This window comes from Labrus bergylta, chromosome 4 (assembly GCF_963930695.1).
Source record: "Labrus bergylta chromosome 4, fLabBer1.1, whole genome shotgun sequence".
NCBI lineage: Eukaryota > Metazoa > Chordata > Actinopteri > Labriformes > Labridae > Labrus > Labrus bergylta.
In genome coordinates, this window is record NC_089198.1 from 16325408 (window position 1) to 16342427 (window position 17020).

General features: G+C 41.0%; 2 protein-coding genes across 2 annotated transcripts; one reads left to right on the forward strand and one right to left on the reverse strand.

Moving 5' to 3' along the window:
- The first annotated feature begins 5632 nt into the window (after nt 1-5632).
- On the forward strand, nt 5633-12742 carry tada1 (transcriptional adaptor 1). Its single transcript, XM_020628451.3, has 8 exons — nt 5633-5789; nt 6181-6272; nt 6654-6719; nt 7740-7834; nt 8001-8261; nt 9734-9885; nt 10054-10210; nt 10998-12742. Exons 1-8 carry the CDS (start codon nt 5671-5673, stop codon nt 11148-11150), a joined length of 1095 nt encoding a protein of 364 aa, XP_020484107.2. The 5' UTR covers nt 5633-5670; the 3' UTR covers nt 11151-12742.
- A 662-nt stretch (nt 12743-13404) lies between these two features.
- On the reverse strand, nt 13405-15522 carry LOC109997721 (transcription factor Jun). The gene has a single exon (XM_020652308.2). It carries the CDS (start codon nt 15188-15190, stop codon nt 14195-14197), a length of 996 nt encoding a protein of 331 aa, XP_020507964.2. The 5' UTR covers nt 15191-15522; the 3' UTR covers nt 13405-14194.
- Between the last annotated feature and the right edge of the window lie 1498 nt (nt 15523-17020).

Genomic DNA, 17020 nt, shown 5'->3' on the forward strand with positions numbered 1-17020 from the left:
GGAAAGAAACGTCTTTGTGGGGAAACCGTCCCAGAGGAGAGGGGGGACATGGGGGGCGAGGGTTTGATGTGGTGGGTCGGCTTTGAACAACAACACTACAACCAGCAGGCTTTAGTCTCCGAGACAAAAATAGTCTCTCCTACTCTTCTTTTATGGACCACAATGGCCCTCACACCCATCTATTTAAGCAAGTTTATAAAGAAACTAAACACAAAACCAGGATACTGGTCAAACCCAGCTGGACACGAAAACATGTTTATGAACATGTAAAATAGCAGCTCTAATAAAAACAGCTGCAATGTTTAAAAAAACAGCAGTAAAAGCTGAAACCACTGAGTAACCGTACTTGGCAGAACAATGTTACACAAGAACCAACAGTCAATAAATGGAGGACATTTAGGGTCACATCAGGGGACGTTCTTGTTTATTCAAATTCGAAGGGAGCTCCTTTCAAGTCCCGTACTGACTTACACTGTTTACTAAGCCATAATTATTGCATGACTTGTTATTCCTTTGTCTTTGATTACATGCACATTCATAATTTATGTTGCGGATATGAGTCATGAGGAGTAAAACTGACACTGTAAATTGTTTTGGAAACAGATGCCAAAGAACATTTCCAACCAGAATAATGAAGCAACATTGGGTTTGACAGAAACAAGAGTTCTCCTAAGTGTTCATGGCAGTGTCCTTTTACTTTGGCGCGAAAAAAAAAATTACTTGGACACAGATGAATTCATTACAGAGACATCCTGTTTCATGTGACCACACATTTCTGCAGAGGAATAAGGGATTAGTCATCAATTGATGTGTGGTTCACAATCTACTGCACAAAGAATACTCTTGAATGTTAATTTGTCACATACATAACCACAGTACTTCTGTTTTCTTAGAGTAGGATCTTTTATAAATAGAGTTTAATTGTGACTAAATTAGATGCCTTGTTTGTTATCGTTTGAAAGGATTTTTTTTTTTTTTTTACATTTTTAGCTTTTACAACTATTTCAAAGCAATAACAGCATGCGCCATGATCCTGCTGCTTATTCACACAGACTCGGAGGGTTTGTCATTTTAGGAAATGCATCAACTTGTTTGTGCCAAGAATAATAGGATAAACATTACCATACATGTCTTCAACTTCAAATATGAAGCTAGAGCCAACAGGGGGTTAGCTAACATTAGCATAAAGACTAGAAGCAGGCACAGGAGTTCAAAAAGCCCCAAGAACAAATTTTGTATTTTATTAACAATGTATCTTGTTTTTTTAATCCATGAAAATAAAAAGTAAAAAGGATACATTTTGGTAATACAGGAAGTTAGCCTATGTGCTGTACAGAAATACTGGAACCCCCCTCATTCCTCGACTTGTTTGTTGTTAAACTTTTGGACAGAAACTAGACATGACCTTTTGATCAGTAAAGTTAAGGGTGGTTTTCAAACATTGGAGAAAAGGTAGTCATTTTAGCCTTAATGCTAATGTAAGGTAAAGGCTTGGTAACTTTGTAAAAGTAGCAGGCTACCGATATTTAACTCTCACCCTTGTCAAGACAGCTAATAAGCTTATCAGCATTTGTCACACATCCACAATGTACTGCAGATCAATAATTCATTACAGATAACAGATATTGGGGTTTGTAAATGAATCAATGTGTCATTCTCAAGGCAGCTCACCAACTGAGTCACAGGCAAGCACAGGATGCGAAACAGCCTCGGTCGCTTCCATTGTTGTTGCTCCCATTTAAATGTGTGGAGCATGTAAGGGTCCCAGTTTTGGAGGTTAAAATCACGGTCACCCCATTGAAAGGTCAAGATTTTTTGAACTACCTATTTGATCATACCTGTTCTTAACCCAAACAGTGCCGCCATCCTTCCAATAGTCTGTCCATTAACATGAGGCCTGAACTTGCCACAGAGTGCCAGTGTGAAAGGCTCTGTCACCACCGAGGCTGTAACTGAAGTCTTCCAACAACTCTGCCCACCACACACTGAACCCTCACATTTTAAACAGCCCCGTGGGGCAATGAAAATGTATGTTCATCCCACAGAACCCAAACTCCTGCACAGTCAGAGGTTGGAACAGAAAAGGTGACATCCTTGGCTCTGGTGAGGGGACCACACTCAGGTCTGTACAACATCGAATACCTGACTACCAACAGACTGGGGATGGTCGATTGCTGCTGCAGTGTGGTCCTCTGAGAACCGCTGCAGGTTAAAGAAGTGAAAGCCCTTTTTGTAAACGTGTTAAGCTTCTCTGTCTATGACTTACACCACCAAAATGGCACAGAGGCTCGGAAGATTTATGGAAGAATTGCTGGCTGTACGGATGTTTGCTGAAAGACATCTGCAGTTGGGGGAGAGTCCGTGAGAGTGACTCATTAGCCCTCAAAAGATCAGTTGGTGTCAACCAGCAAATCAACAGACAGGATGTGGAGCTGTTTTCTTTGAAAATAAGCACCATGACTAACTTGGCCCCATCCAGGACAGTTCAACAACCCCATAACTAAGTCGGCTCCTAAGTGCCCTTTTGATTTAAAGCTTAACAGACACTTGTTTAAGATGGGTGATCATTTGCAGAGATCTGGGGAGACTCACTGAGCTGCAGACAGCTACAGTTTAAACCTACAGTGGAGAGATATTTCATTTAGCTATAAGACAAAAGCGAGTGCTGGGATTGTGAAAATGAGATTTATTTTAATGAGTTCCTTTTCGTGGCAGAAAGAGGTCAACTAGCTTACTCACCGATTGAATCCCAAAGATAACAAACAAAGGAAAATTGGAGCCATTCAAAGTGTGCCTCCTGAATTTTTTTCCCAGATATTTAGTCTGTTAAATACATCTATTAGTAGCCAAAGACTCAGATGGTTTTCATTGTTCTTGTGGCTGGCATGGAAAGCTTGTTTGTTCTGGACTCAAACCTTGAAACCCCTTATCATATGGATCTGAAGACGTATGACCTCAGAACAGTGAAGAGTCAGCATTAGTCACTGAACCAGAGGTCCCACTAACCGTCTACAGTATGACTATTAACTGTATTTATTCTGGATATACGGTTTCACTTATTGTGATAAATGAGTCACGGAGGTCTGACTCTGTTTAAGGCTTCATGACCGCCTGGGGGGACAGAGCCGAAGGAGTGATTGCCCTGACTACTCCGCTGTTTTTACACCATAGTTAAAACAGTGAAAATCAGAAAGGCCTCCCAGTCTAAACCTGCTCAAGAGAGGCAGGAGCCAAAGAGCCACCAAGGACAACAGAAAGAACCACAAAAATGTTTAATATCCAGTTCAGTGGAAAATTAAAAGCATTTTTTTTAGCATAACCACCAAGTCTCGCCTTTAACTCATAAAGCTCTCTTTTAGAAAAAGTGCAATTAAGATACAGTCCTCCTCTCGGTTGTGTAAATATCATGACTTTACATTGAAAGTGTTAATTTGTCAGTTCAAGAGGTGTTTTTCAAACTTTGAGCAGAATAAAGTTAGCTGTAGAACTGGTTTTTAGCCTTTTAGCTAACGTAAGCTTCATATTGTAGTTTTCAGTTCAGTTTTCTCATAGACTGTAATATTAATGGACAGAGTCTGTGTGATGTCACCCTCTCTGAAGGGCTGTTTGGGAAGCCGATCCATAGCGGTTGCCATATTGGAAATTTGAATCTATAAAACATTTGGTCAACCTTACAACAGGCAAAGAGCTGGAGCTAAGGCTGGCCTTGAGCCTCTAACTGCTACAGAAGCTTACAGTCAAGACTGTCACGCCCCTAATTGTGGATAACTTGTACCCTTTATAAAATCAAAACAGGTGAGTTTAAAAATCCTCCCCCATACAGTGTGTGCTGATAAAGACATGAATCATTCAGACCAAAATCATTTATTTTGCCAAGTTGAAACATGTTAATTTCTGCTGTCAAACATACATTTTAATATGGGACGACCGGGTCATTTGGAGCCAGCCTCAAGTGGACACTCAAGGAACTGCAGTTTTTTGCACCTCCACTTTGTTCCTCTTCATCTCTTACAGGTTGCCTTTTGGTGTTTATACAGACAGTTTTGTGATGCAAAGAGGAAATTGTTGTTGGATATTAGTTGTTTCAAACATCAGGCATAGCAGGGCTAGCTGTTTTGTTTCCCTCTTTAAACTAATAAGCTAGCTGCCTGTTGGCTCTGTAAAATAAGCGTACATGAGATTGGCATAATATTTGATCTATTCATGCCACTTTCAGCATAACAAAACAGCACTAACAATTACAATAGCATCAGTGGAAGGACTCCAGATCTTAATATAAGGCTGTTTATACGACTGTTTGATTTTTTTAGAGCGATATTTAGGACAAGATGCTTCAAGCTAAACAGAGCGAACACCAAAGAATAGATAAAGGTCGAGCCCTGCTGTACCTTTAAACCACAGAACAGGAAAAATGCTGCCTGAACTCTTCATATAGTCCTAGTTCACATGTTGCACTAAAGTAACTGCAGATGTGAGTGACTTGTCAATGAAGCAGGAATTTCAGTGGTTAAAATGGGACGTGATTATTTTTTTTGTTTTAATGACAGCTTTCCAAAACAACTCAGATCCTGGCAGCTGGTTTTCTGTTGGAAGAAGGTCTGGATCATTAAAACTGGGATTTCTGAAGTGGAGAGAAAGTAAATCCCCTTTACGTCAGCTTTTTAGTGAATAAGTTGGGAGCTCAATAGAAATGACCATCTAAGATAAATTCCTGGAGCCTTAAAGTGGGAAGAAGTGGGATTTCTTTGTTACAAATCTACTGTTTGTTTCTTGGCCAAAATTCTTGCCATTGACTTACATATCCATGGATGGTACAGCCAGGTTTTATGAGTTCAGGCTGCAGTGAGATCACAGCATAATACCAGCTCTAATTTTATTTTGGGAATAAACAAGACTAGTTTTGAAAAGTAGGCCTAATAAGCAACACATCTGTGAATTTAACATTGAACTCACATGAACTCACATGTTGACTCAAAAGGAACTTGTTAATTTGTTAATTTTTTGGTATTAAATGGCTATTAGAATGTGTGTTGACATTTTTATAAAGCATGACAAACCTCCAATGGTTTATATCCTATTTTAACTTAGCACCATGTTGGTGGTCTGGGCTTTGCAGATCTTACTTTAGCCTACCACCTACTGGTGGGAAGTTTTACTACTACACAGTGGAAGATATCAGGACAGACAGGACAGGACAGTATTTTTTTTTTTTCCACTTTTATACACATATCGATAAATTTGCTCTAATGTAGGCTACATAAAGAAAAGAAGACCACATTATTTATCATATTCTACATATTTAAAGAGATATAGCCTACAGTCCAACTAAGATGAAAACACACGTTTGGGAAGACATTAACATCTATCTTTAAAGCATTTGTGTTACGTTTTTTACAAAGATTTGTGTTACAGTCTGTGATTCAAATGTACATTTTCTTACATTTGTTTGTAGTCTTTTACATCAGCTAATGTTATTCATCTTTTTCTTCTAAATGTTATTCAATCAATCGAGGATTATTAACGTATTGTTCGGAAGAATTAAATAATGTACTTTTCGTGTTATTGGCATTTATTTAAACGTGTCTAGGCTATTTATTATTCGTCGATGAAAACCTGTTTGCTTCAATAAAGGTTATTGACAAAACGAGGGAAAAAAAACAAAAAAACTCCATGTCGCCGGATGATGACGTCCCAGTAGTCCCAGTTATGAACGCAATGGCTGCTAATGCTAGCGAGCTTGAGGTTGCAAAGAAAAACTTGACTGATGCAATCGGTGATAATGTCAAGCAGTAAGTTAATTGATAAAAGCTGGCATGCTCTTTTGTTTGTTTTGGTTTATTTGTCTTATTTCTTGGTGTGACGCGGGAATGTTAAAGCCTTGTTGGTCCACTAGCTCGCAATGCAAACTAGCAGCTCGCTATCACTGCGCACAATGTAACAACAATGTATCAACAATGTAACAACAATGTAACAACAATGTATCAACAATGTAACAACAATGTATCAACAAGTCAGTGTTTTTACAATTATTCCGCCTTGATATGTGTCTCTCTCTCTGTTGCACCTCCGAGTTTAAACATCTTCAGACCAAAAGTGATGAATGTTTTAGTCAATAACAAACATTGTGTATCTAATACAACCATGTTGTTTTCCCTCTGTGTCTGTGGTCTCTCCATGCAGTTACTGGGCTAACTTAAAGCTCTGGTTCAAACAGAAGATCAGTAAGGAGGAGTTTGACGTTGAGGCACGTCGTCTGTTGGCGCAGGATAATGGTTAGTATCAAAACAAAGTCACACTTTTTTACTCTTATTTTCTGTGTCCACATCTATATATGCACATGTGTGGTGATAGGGATAGTTACTTCAACTTCCTTTATTTTCATTCACCCAGTATTTTTTTTTCATCTCTATTTATTTTGTTCACTCCTTGCACTCATCATCACATCTGTAAACTTTTCCTCAATCAACCATACACCATCAAAAAATCTATAAACATTAACTCCCAACAGGAAACCTTTTTTTCTTGTTTGTTTGCATGTCACTCGATTTGTCATTCTATTTCACCGATTCAAAACTAACATTGTTCATTTTGAATTGTGGCCATCTGAAAAAAGTGTTGCTTATTTTTTTATTTCCCTCCCTCTTTCTCTACAGTCCATGTTCACAATGATTTCCTGCTGGCCATTCTCACACGCTGCCAGATCATTGTCTCCACACCAGGTATGTTTCGATTCAATTCTTTGTATACTCTGTTTATTAGATGTGGGGAAAAAAATCGATTTATGTAAAAAAAAAATCTAGTTTCTTCTCTTCTAAGATTTGAAATCGATTCATAACTTCAAAAAAATCGATTTATATATAATTTTAGGTTTTTTATTTTTGGGGGTAATCAGTGCTAATGCTAGATCTTTAACTCAGTGGAATGCCAAATGGAGCAACAATAAATTGAGCCGGTCTCGCCGATGACTGGAGTAGATCCTGAAGTATGTATTAACTCATAAATAGAGTTTGAATCCATTGATCAATGAATCCAGAATCGTTCCCCAAGAATCGAAATCAAATCATGAGACACCCAAAGATTCTCAGCTCTACTTTTTATGGGCTTTTTATGCCTTTTATTTAGAGCTAGTTCAGTGGATAGTCAGAAATCAGGGAGAGAGAGAGAGTGGGGAGTGACATGCAAGAAAGGAGCTACAGGTCAGACCCGAACCCGGCCCGTCTGAAGGGAGGACCACAAACTCAACACATGGGTTGCGCGCATTAACTACTTGACTACTGGCGCCCTGCAATTGAGTGAACATCTATCTGTGTAGTACAAACTTACGTATGATTGGTCAAATCTGAAGTAAAAAGAATAATGGACTCTAGCTTCCAGAAGTAAGAATACACTCAACGTTTGTGGGCGGCTGTGGTCCGACGCCACCCTAGCATGTGAACTTGTACTGTCATATTCTGTATTATTTCATTTATTTAGCTGTGCTTGTTTGTTATGTTTATGTTATTATCTAACGTATCGTGCAGTGTATGTTTCACAGACTTTACAGAGAGGACAAAGTCCATCAAATGTGTTAACAGAATTTTTTGGCAAAGGATGAAACGCATTTATAATTTTGATCAAATGCTCCATCGCCTGTGAAGTGTATAACGTGACAAAGGGGAAACTTTGGTTTTCAATGGCAACTTTTTTTAAAATTATTTCTTTGATAAATCTTCATGATGTGTTCCTTTGCTGTCCACTAGAGGGCACTGGTCCATTACAGTGGCAAGGCGGCTCTGCTTCAAAGCCTGGCAAACCAAAAGGAAAGAAAAAATGTTCCTCCAGACAGAAATTTGATGTAAGTACTCACACTCTTTGTTCTTACTGGGTATTTTACGGTCTGCTGACATTTTTAGTTACATTTCCAAATAATGGCTGACTGCTGATACTTTTAAAGTTCAGTGGGATCTACTGAATTACCAGATGCTGGAACAAGTGATTGTGCATCTTGTTTGGTCCCTCAGCATCGTTTTCAGCCTCAGAACCCTCTGAGCGCTGCACAGCCTTTCAGCCCTCGAGAAATGGGAGGAGGAGGAGGAGCAGGAGCAGGAGGAGGAGGAGGAGGAGGAGGAGTTGGTGAGGAGGAGGAGCTGCGTCTCAGTGCCCACACTCTGCTGCTGCCCACACGGGGTCAGCTGGAGGCTCGCATGATGGTGACGGCCTTTGAGCTGGGTCTGGATAACATCACAGACGACTCTGTCAGCACCATGATCCATGCTGTTGAGGTTTGTTTACACAGTCCACCAGCAGCAGTGTGTAGAGTCGACTCTATGAACACAAGCCCACATCTCACATTACAAATGAGCCTTTATATGCTCTGTATGGAATAAGATGCACACTGTCAGAGAGTCAGAGTATAAATGATTGTTGTCTGTCAATTCACATTGTGACACACAGGAAGACATGCACGCACACGCAGTGCTGCGCTCCCCTGCTGGCTCCACTTAAACCGCCTTTGTAACGCCTCTTGTTACCAACTCCTAAGGCGGTACAGACACATTACGCCTCCGCAACATTCAGATTGAAGGCGAAACATAATCGACAGTGTTAATACGGCTAAAGACGCATTCATAAAAGATATTGATAAAGGAAAACACATTTTGTGGGTTTACATCCTTCAAACATGTTTACTGCAATAAAAAAGACAACCAACAGCTGGTCAATGGACTTAAACTTTTCTAGCAATTTTCTAGATTAGACAACTCTAAGCCCTTTTACACCCCCAGATCACACCTAGCCATTCACACACTGATGGTAGAGGTTTCTTTTTGAAGTGTCAATTAGTATTAACCAATCCCATTCATACGCTGCCGAAAAGCAGCAAATTGGGGTTAAGTGTCCAGAGACACATTGGACATGTGGCTGCAGGACCTGGGGATCGAACCCCGATCTTCAGCCACAAACGTTAAATGTATTCTTACTTCTGGAATCTAGCGTTCATTATTAATTTTACGTTCGATTTGATCTATCATATGAGTGTTTACTACACAGATAGATGAAATACATTCAATTTAGGGGCGTCGATAGCCATGTGTGTAGGCTGTGGTCCACCAGGCGGGCAGCCTGGGTTCTGGTTTGACCTCTGGCTCCTTTCCTGCATGTCATTTCCCCTCTCTCTCTCTCTCTCTCTCTCTCTCTCTCTCTCTCTCTCTCTCTCCCTCTCTCTCCCTCTCTCTCATTGATTTCTGACTCTATCCACTGTCCCATCTGTAAAATAAAAGCATAAAAAAGCCAAAAAATACTCCTTTTAAAAAGAGAAGAAAGAAATTCATTCAATTCTAATTGATAATGTCCCTTTAAAAATGAATAGTTTTATAACCAAATGCAGTGTGCTTAAGTCTTTAGAAGCAGCATCCATACAAAAGTTAAAAATGAATTTGGAGATTTATTTTGTACCCTTCTCTAAAGCTTCTGCAGACAAGTGTGTAACTGCCAATCTACCATCATATCTGCTTGTTGATGTGCGCTCTCTGTCAACACTCATTGTCTACGAGCAGAGACTGCTAGAGGAGAAACCAAAGAAGCTAGCCGCCAAGACACTGTCCTGAACTTGTCCTTCACCTGTAGGCAGGTTTAATCTGCTACTACAAGTACTCGATTTTCCAAAGTTGCCGACGTCATCATTAAATCTGACTGACAGCTGAGTTGACTCAGGAGATCGGGGTTGGTTTTACTTCCTGCTCTTGATTCATTCCAGCATCACCTTAAAGACGTCCTGACGGCCGTCATCATGAGGAGGAAGGCCTATCGCTTAAGAGATGGTCATTTCCCTTATGCCTTTGGCAATGACGTCACGCCGCAGCCTTATCTGAAGAACAGCCTGGCTGCGTACCACAGTGTCACTGAATGGTAGGAACAACTGCATTTGCTCTCGCTAGCTGATACACGTTATGCAGAGTTGTTAACCTGTTGATAATGTGTACAGTTAGCCATTGATTACACTGCTATAATTAGAGAGTAGTAGTGATACTGATTACACTTTCACTCCATATTGATTTAACTTTCTTTTACTTTCAGTCCCCCTCCCAGCGCGTCCCTCCCCGCCGGCCCACCTCCTCAGGTGTCACCTGATGAGGCCGAGCAACAAGCTGTTCACTTACTAGCTTGTTCTGCAGACATGCTCCCTGCACCCCTCCCTCCGATCAGCATGTTTGATCTTCTGGAAGCTTTACAGGTAAGAAAGTTGTACTCATGTAGTTCCCTGTTGTCAGAACCTTATCTAAGCTTTCCACCCACCAGTGCTCTGTTACTTATCTGGTCACTGTGGCTGCAGGCTTGGCAAGTTAGCCAAGCCCTGTATGTCTCGCACTGAAGTGTTTGAAAACACACCAAATGAAACGATGAATTCTTGACATTTCATGTGGTAAGAAAATACAGATATTAAAAAATAAAGGGGTCCTGTGGCTCTCACGAGCATTACTCGATTAACTACATTGTGTTACACTATTCAAATTTGGTGAACTTGGTCGTAAACTCCTCGTAAAAGGTCCTTTCATTTTGTACCTTGTTATCAGCTGTATGCGATGATTTTAAGATGTTTTCTGTACTAGCATGACACTCAAGATTCATCCTCATCGTTGGTGTGTTTGATAAAAGGGACCAGTCAGTGGATTATCTGTGTCCTATAATCTGAACAAATTTGCTCTTTTCTTTAGCAATGATATAAAAATGTGTATCTTGTGTTGATGGTCGGGTAAAGCAAGGTATTTGAGAGGATGACTAAGGTTTAGGTTTATTGTGACAGGTGGTTTTCACAGTGTGTTGGGACTTGAGGGGAATCCAATTGATCAAGATTGAAATCATGTCTCCAGCTAGACTCTTCCCCCCCCCCCCCCCCCCCAGTGGTGGCACGAACGTCCGAACTCCAGTAACAGCTCTGATGATGATGACTACCTGTCCTTACTTGACCACTTCAGTTTGTATGTGCTTTAATATCTTTGTGAAATCCTTGTCTGACGTAGGTTCACCACAAAGTGATGCCCTCCCACACCATGTACGCTCTGAACATGGAACGCATCCTCGCGAGGCTCTGGCACCCCAGCCATGAAGAATTGGAGCAGGACCACGTACACCGTCAGCGTCTCACTGCCAAAGAGGGCGTCCTCGTCAGCTGAGAACCACTGACACAGGACTGGGTGTGAGATGTGCATATCATCAGGAGTCACACGTAAAAAAAAAAATATGCAGGTGGAAAATAATGGTTTAGAAAAACAATATGTTCTATAATCCGCTCCACATAGTATGAAAAAGATAAACATAAGTGGAGTGAGATGAAACAAAACAGCTGGTCAGAGGACACCGAATGGGCAGTTAGCTTCAGCCAATAGATGGCAAAATGTAGCTCTCTGGCTACTTTATTTGTCTTTGTTCTACCAGCCATTTTGGCATTTTACCTAATCATCATTTGGAGCTTCATTATAAATATGAGGAGTGTTTAAAGTGAGGCTATATGAGCAACTACAACCATTTGCACCACAACTGTTAGAAAACACCAGGAACATTGAGCCTCTAATCCTGAAAACGATTGAGTACATGATCCAGGTCACAATGTATTTCATGTAAGAAAAACATTCCTTAAGAGCCCAAACTGTGACACACAGGTGTGTTCATGTCTCCTAGCTGATAAGTCGTCCCTGCGTGAAAATCATTTCTTTTATCTTTTTTCTCGGGCACACACTGCAGCTGCCTTGACGAAGTACTCTACGTGCAGTATTCAACATATTACTTTGTGCCTACAGTGAAGAACACCCTGCTCATTCATATGTGGTATTACGCAGAGTCCAATTGAAATATTGTAAAAATCGATCCATTGAAGACGCACCATGCGATTTGCCAAACCAGCTCAAGACACACACTTTGTAAGAAATCCCTTTGGATACTTTCGGTATGTGTTTGTTACTTGGTAATATTAAGTTTTAACTATGCGGTGGTTTGAAACGTGCAGTGTTGTATTGATAAAAGCAAAATGGCATCTACTAGGATGATTTAGTTCTATTCATAGATCTATTCATATGTTGTTGTTGCTTATTTTTCTGACATTAACAATTATCCCATAATCCTTCACTGCAGGTGGAGGGTCAGAACAGCCAAAAAAAAGCAAGCTGGCTTGCATAATGAAAATGGGGAGTGGCATGTAGTCGGACATCCTCATATTTCTCACATACTAAATGACGTCTATATTTATCGGGACATACTAAAGGGCTTTCTGACATAATTATTCAAATGGAAGTGATCACAGCCGTAATGTTAGGGGTAGCCTTCATGACGTCATCTCACTCACTGCGCCAAAAAAATATCGACAAAGGCGGTAAATGTCCAGTCTTTACAGGTCCAGCATGATTTTCAATCAAACTTGTCTACGCAGGATCCTAGAAGAGGTCCAATCAAGCACTAAGTGAAAACACCTGTGTCGTTTTACTGTGGCTGTGTTGGTCTTTAAAATCTGTCCAACAGCTGCATCAAGCCCCTCATGAACTATGCCTATAAACTATCTCCCAACGCATTCCTCGAACATTCACTGGTGCTGCTGAAAGTTTATCATGCTATCTGTCAGTGTTGGAGGTCCACAATGTTTGCACACAAGCTGAATTTTGTTTTGTCTCAGTGCACTTGAAGATCTGTTTGCCACTTTTGCATTTTTGTTGATCCACACAATCCAGTCAAGGAGGAACTGTAGATTTTTCTTCTCTTTTTTTTTTTTTTTTTTTTTAAACAAAGCTTGTTTGTAATTTATAAAACTAACAGTTCAGAAAATAAAGTATTTTTGTACATGTTCACTAGCTGTTTGAATTTATTGTTTCAATCAAAATGCACTACTCCTTACAGTTAAAGGATCATGTAATATTTACATTTTACTCATGTTCTATGGCCAAAATAATGCATTGCATTGTTGCATTTCTTCAGTGCCATACAGGAGACTTCATACACTCAGTCAACACACAACATTGTCTAATTTACCAAATAACACTTGTATCACAGACGGTGAAAAAAAGCTGCATTCGCTTTAAATTGTTTAAATATTTCTTCTTTCCCTTAAACAGTTCCCTACAGATAATGAAGAGATTTGCTAATGCCCTTATAGATTTCTTGTAGGAGTCACCAGCTGCAGTGGGAGGACGGTGATTCACTCACTAACACACCCGTCCCAGGGCGCTCTCAGGACCCCGTTCCATATATGGCTGTCTGCGGCTAACTTCCGACAACTCACCGACCAATCAGCGGCCGCGTAGAGTCACCAGCCATTACAGGCGTCCCACACCGCACTGGTGACTCAATATCCCGTCCGCCCCAGTTCCTTTAATAACAAAACACCTTAGGTACAGCACAGTAAGGCTGCATTAAGTATTTAGAAAAGTACACACACATAACTGCGTGTCCAACATTTTATTTCGTCATATTTACAGTTCTGAAGTGCTCAAAATACAGCGTACAAATATTATTACAAAGTGTTATTTCGGGTCTAACAGAGTTATCATAAACTCGTATGAACAAAGGAGTTAAGAAAATAAGGCAGGGTTTTTTTTTTTTTTCAGTAAACGCTACACACACCTGAAAGAGTCTTTGCTTTAAGGTGTTAAACATGTTTTTTTTTGTTGTTTTTTTTACATTGTTAGTGTTACTCTGTACAAACTGTAAAGTCGCTGGTGGGACTCAGTGCTCGACTCAAGTCTATATGCAGCTTGAAATAGAGGGCCTCCTTCACAGTTTCTGCCCGATGCAATTTGATCCCATCAACTGACTGTCTAAAAAGGACTGCACCAAATGTAATACATTTAAACGACTTTAAATTGTGAGAGATTGCAAATGATTTTTTTTTTTTTGACTTAATACAAATTTGACCTCTTAGTTTTATACGAAGAGAAAAGAGAAAAAAAAGAGTCAAAAATGCCAGAGATGTCCCAAATGCCACACTAGAGGGAGCAGATGTTCCCTGTGAGCGTCCCTTTTTCTGAAGTTCGGTGGTGAATGTCCTTTATATTGACCAATCAGTCTCAGTCACTCCATCGTGGCATTTTATAAGCTTAGTGGACACAGTCTTGGTGGATAATATTGTGGAAAAAAAAAATTGAAATGATATGGCTGAACGGGCCCCACTTTCAGCTGCATTTGGTCCCCAAAGAAACGTCCCTTGTTCCCCCCCCCCACCCTCCCTTTCAGTCTAGAAAGCTTGAAGCTGCTGCGTCAAAATGAGCTGGCAGCCGCTGTTAACGTGGTCCATGACCTTTTGCTTGAGCAGAGCCAGCTCGTCCCGCAGCACGTTGGCGGAGGAAACTAACTCAGTGTTTTGGTTCTTCAGGTTTTTGACCCTGTCCTCCAGCCGGGAGATCCTCTCCAGTTTCCTTTTCCGGCATTTGGACGCGGCCACCCTGTTCCTCATGCGCTTCCTCTCCGCTTTGATGCGCTCCTGGTTCTCCATGTCGATGGGGGACAATGGTGGGGTATCTCCGGACATCTCGGGGACTGTCTGCGGCTCCTCTTTGAGCGCGTGGAGCCGCTGGTGCTCCATGTGGCTGTGGGACGGCTGCGGGGCGGATGGGTAGCTGATGGGTGGGTGCCTCTCGCTGGCAGGTGCAGACGCAGAGCCTACCGCCCGGCTGTAAGTGCCCAAGTTTGTATACTCGGGCGGGTCCGAGCGCACCGTGCAGCTGTAGGGAATCCCGCCGCTCTCCGACGCAGCAGAGCCGGATGCCATGCTGCTGCTGCTGCTGCTGCTGCTGGTCGCGCCGGGCTGCGCGTCAGGGTGCACGGCTGGGGGGGGCTGCTGGTGGTAGTGGAGCTCAGCCAGAGCCCTTACGAACCCTTCCGCGAACCCTTCCTGCTCGTCCGTGATGTTCTTGGGACAGACGAACTGGGTCGGGGTGGGGGTCGTGAGTCCCGTACAAGACTGGATGATGAGTCTCTCCAGCTCCGGCGAGGCCAGCTTCAGCAGTCCCACATCAGGGGACGTGAGGATGTCCAGGGCCTTGGCGCTCAGCTGGGGCTTGAAGTTCTTCGGGTCGTTCAGATTTAGAGTCATGCTCTGTTTGAGGGTTTTGGGGTTGAAGCCGTACACCGCGACCGTCCCGTCATGCTGGGAGTTTGAGGCGTTCACGGCTTCCTCGTAGAAGGTCGCTTCCATTTTCTTGGACATAAAGTTTTTGTCGCCCTTTTTCATGAAATAAAAGTGTCCAAAGTCGCCTGTTTACATTCGTCCTGTGACTCTTTATCTCTCGACTGTCTTGTGATCGAGTCCGCCTATTGTTGAAGTTCAACTCACTTGACAACTTCGCGTCCCGAGAAAACTTTTCTCTTCTTGCGAACCGCGCGGTAATAAACAAACACCGCAGTTCCCTCCTTCGTGAAATCTCCCTGTTTCCACACCTGAGGTGTCCTCTTTGATTTCCTCTCCTCCTTAAAAAAACTACAAACACAGCCTGAACGGGATAATACTTTCTATCACTTCCAACGTGGAGACGAACTTTATCCACCTCTAAGCTGCTGCTCCACTGAAAATAACAATGATGTCATTTCTACGACCTCTGATTGGCTGGAGATGATTTGGTGGGCGGGGGTTGTCTAATGACATGCAGGTTGCTCTGACAACTAGCCATATCCCCGCCCCCCCGCGATGGCTTATGGGATTAGGTAATGCAGACAGTGGAGCAATGTACTCTGGGATTACGTAGTGTTTTTGAATATTTAGTTACCCGCTCAATTATTAGTTACCCATCCTCAAGAAAGCGCTGACCTACATTAGTTTATTGAGGTTTTATTGATTAGCACACAACAGTTAATCAACAGTCTTTCCATAAGAGGATTTTACAAGGAGTAGGCCTATCTCTAATAGTAGCCTCATGTAAATTCAAAGCCATGGGCTAATACTTCATTTAAAGAATTGATTCATATAGGCTTTAAAAAGGAATACTGACCTGAAATCTTTGGTGCTTCTATATTGATATAGAGTCTAGTTTTTGGTTGGTAGATTTAACAGGTTCAAGATGGAAAAGAGAAAATGAGGTCATACCTGTGCCAGCTCTTTTGTTGTGAAGAACAACACATCTCAAAGAGGTCTGACGGCAACCAAGCATGTTTTTAAATGCTTTTCTTAGGTTTCTGCAGATAATGTGCGAGTAATGTGAGCAATTTATTAGTAGCCTAAAGTATGAAAAGCACAAAATATGACTGCAGTTTTTAATTGATCCCAATTGAATTAAGTAACCAGTAGCATTTATATACCACTACATAGGCCACAAGTACTATGGCCGATTAGTTAATTTACAGACACAAGTTAGTAAAAAAACAAAAACACAACATTATATATGTCTGACTGAGTATAAACCCATGTGATCTTTGAAGGTCATATAATCAATTACATAGCCTAGGTTAATATTGATACGTTTGTCTATACTGTATCTAAATAATTATAAGCACTATGTAATTGATTGCTCAATTTACTGTAATGGTAAAGCCAGCTCTATTGCAGTTTCCAATAAATTGTTAAAATATCAAGCAATCTAATTATTTATAACTCCCCCATATTTAAATATGAATGTGCTTTCAATTTATAATAACATATATTCAATTCATGTAACATATTAACAATAGGCCTACATATTTAGGATTATTTTTTCAAAGAATTATACTAATATACCATTAGGATTAATAAATTCTGTCTTTTCATAATCAGCCAATTCAGAATTTTAAACTAGTTTTATCACGTGCTAAGGACATAGCACGTCTTATTTGATCAGATATTTTAAAGTCAAGGTAACTCGAATAATGACATTAATATAAATATACTCTCGTACTTCATAGCCTCAAAGTTACGAGGCAGTCAGGCCTCTGATTTGGCCAAGGCATGTGTGGAAACATTGCATGATAAACTTTCTGAGCAGAAAGTATACACTATAATCATCATTTATTCTGTAGTTCACTCACACAGGCCTGGTCGGTAAATGTAAAGCTGCTCCAATGACTGAAGGCTTTGTACAGCTGCAGTCCAGCC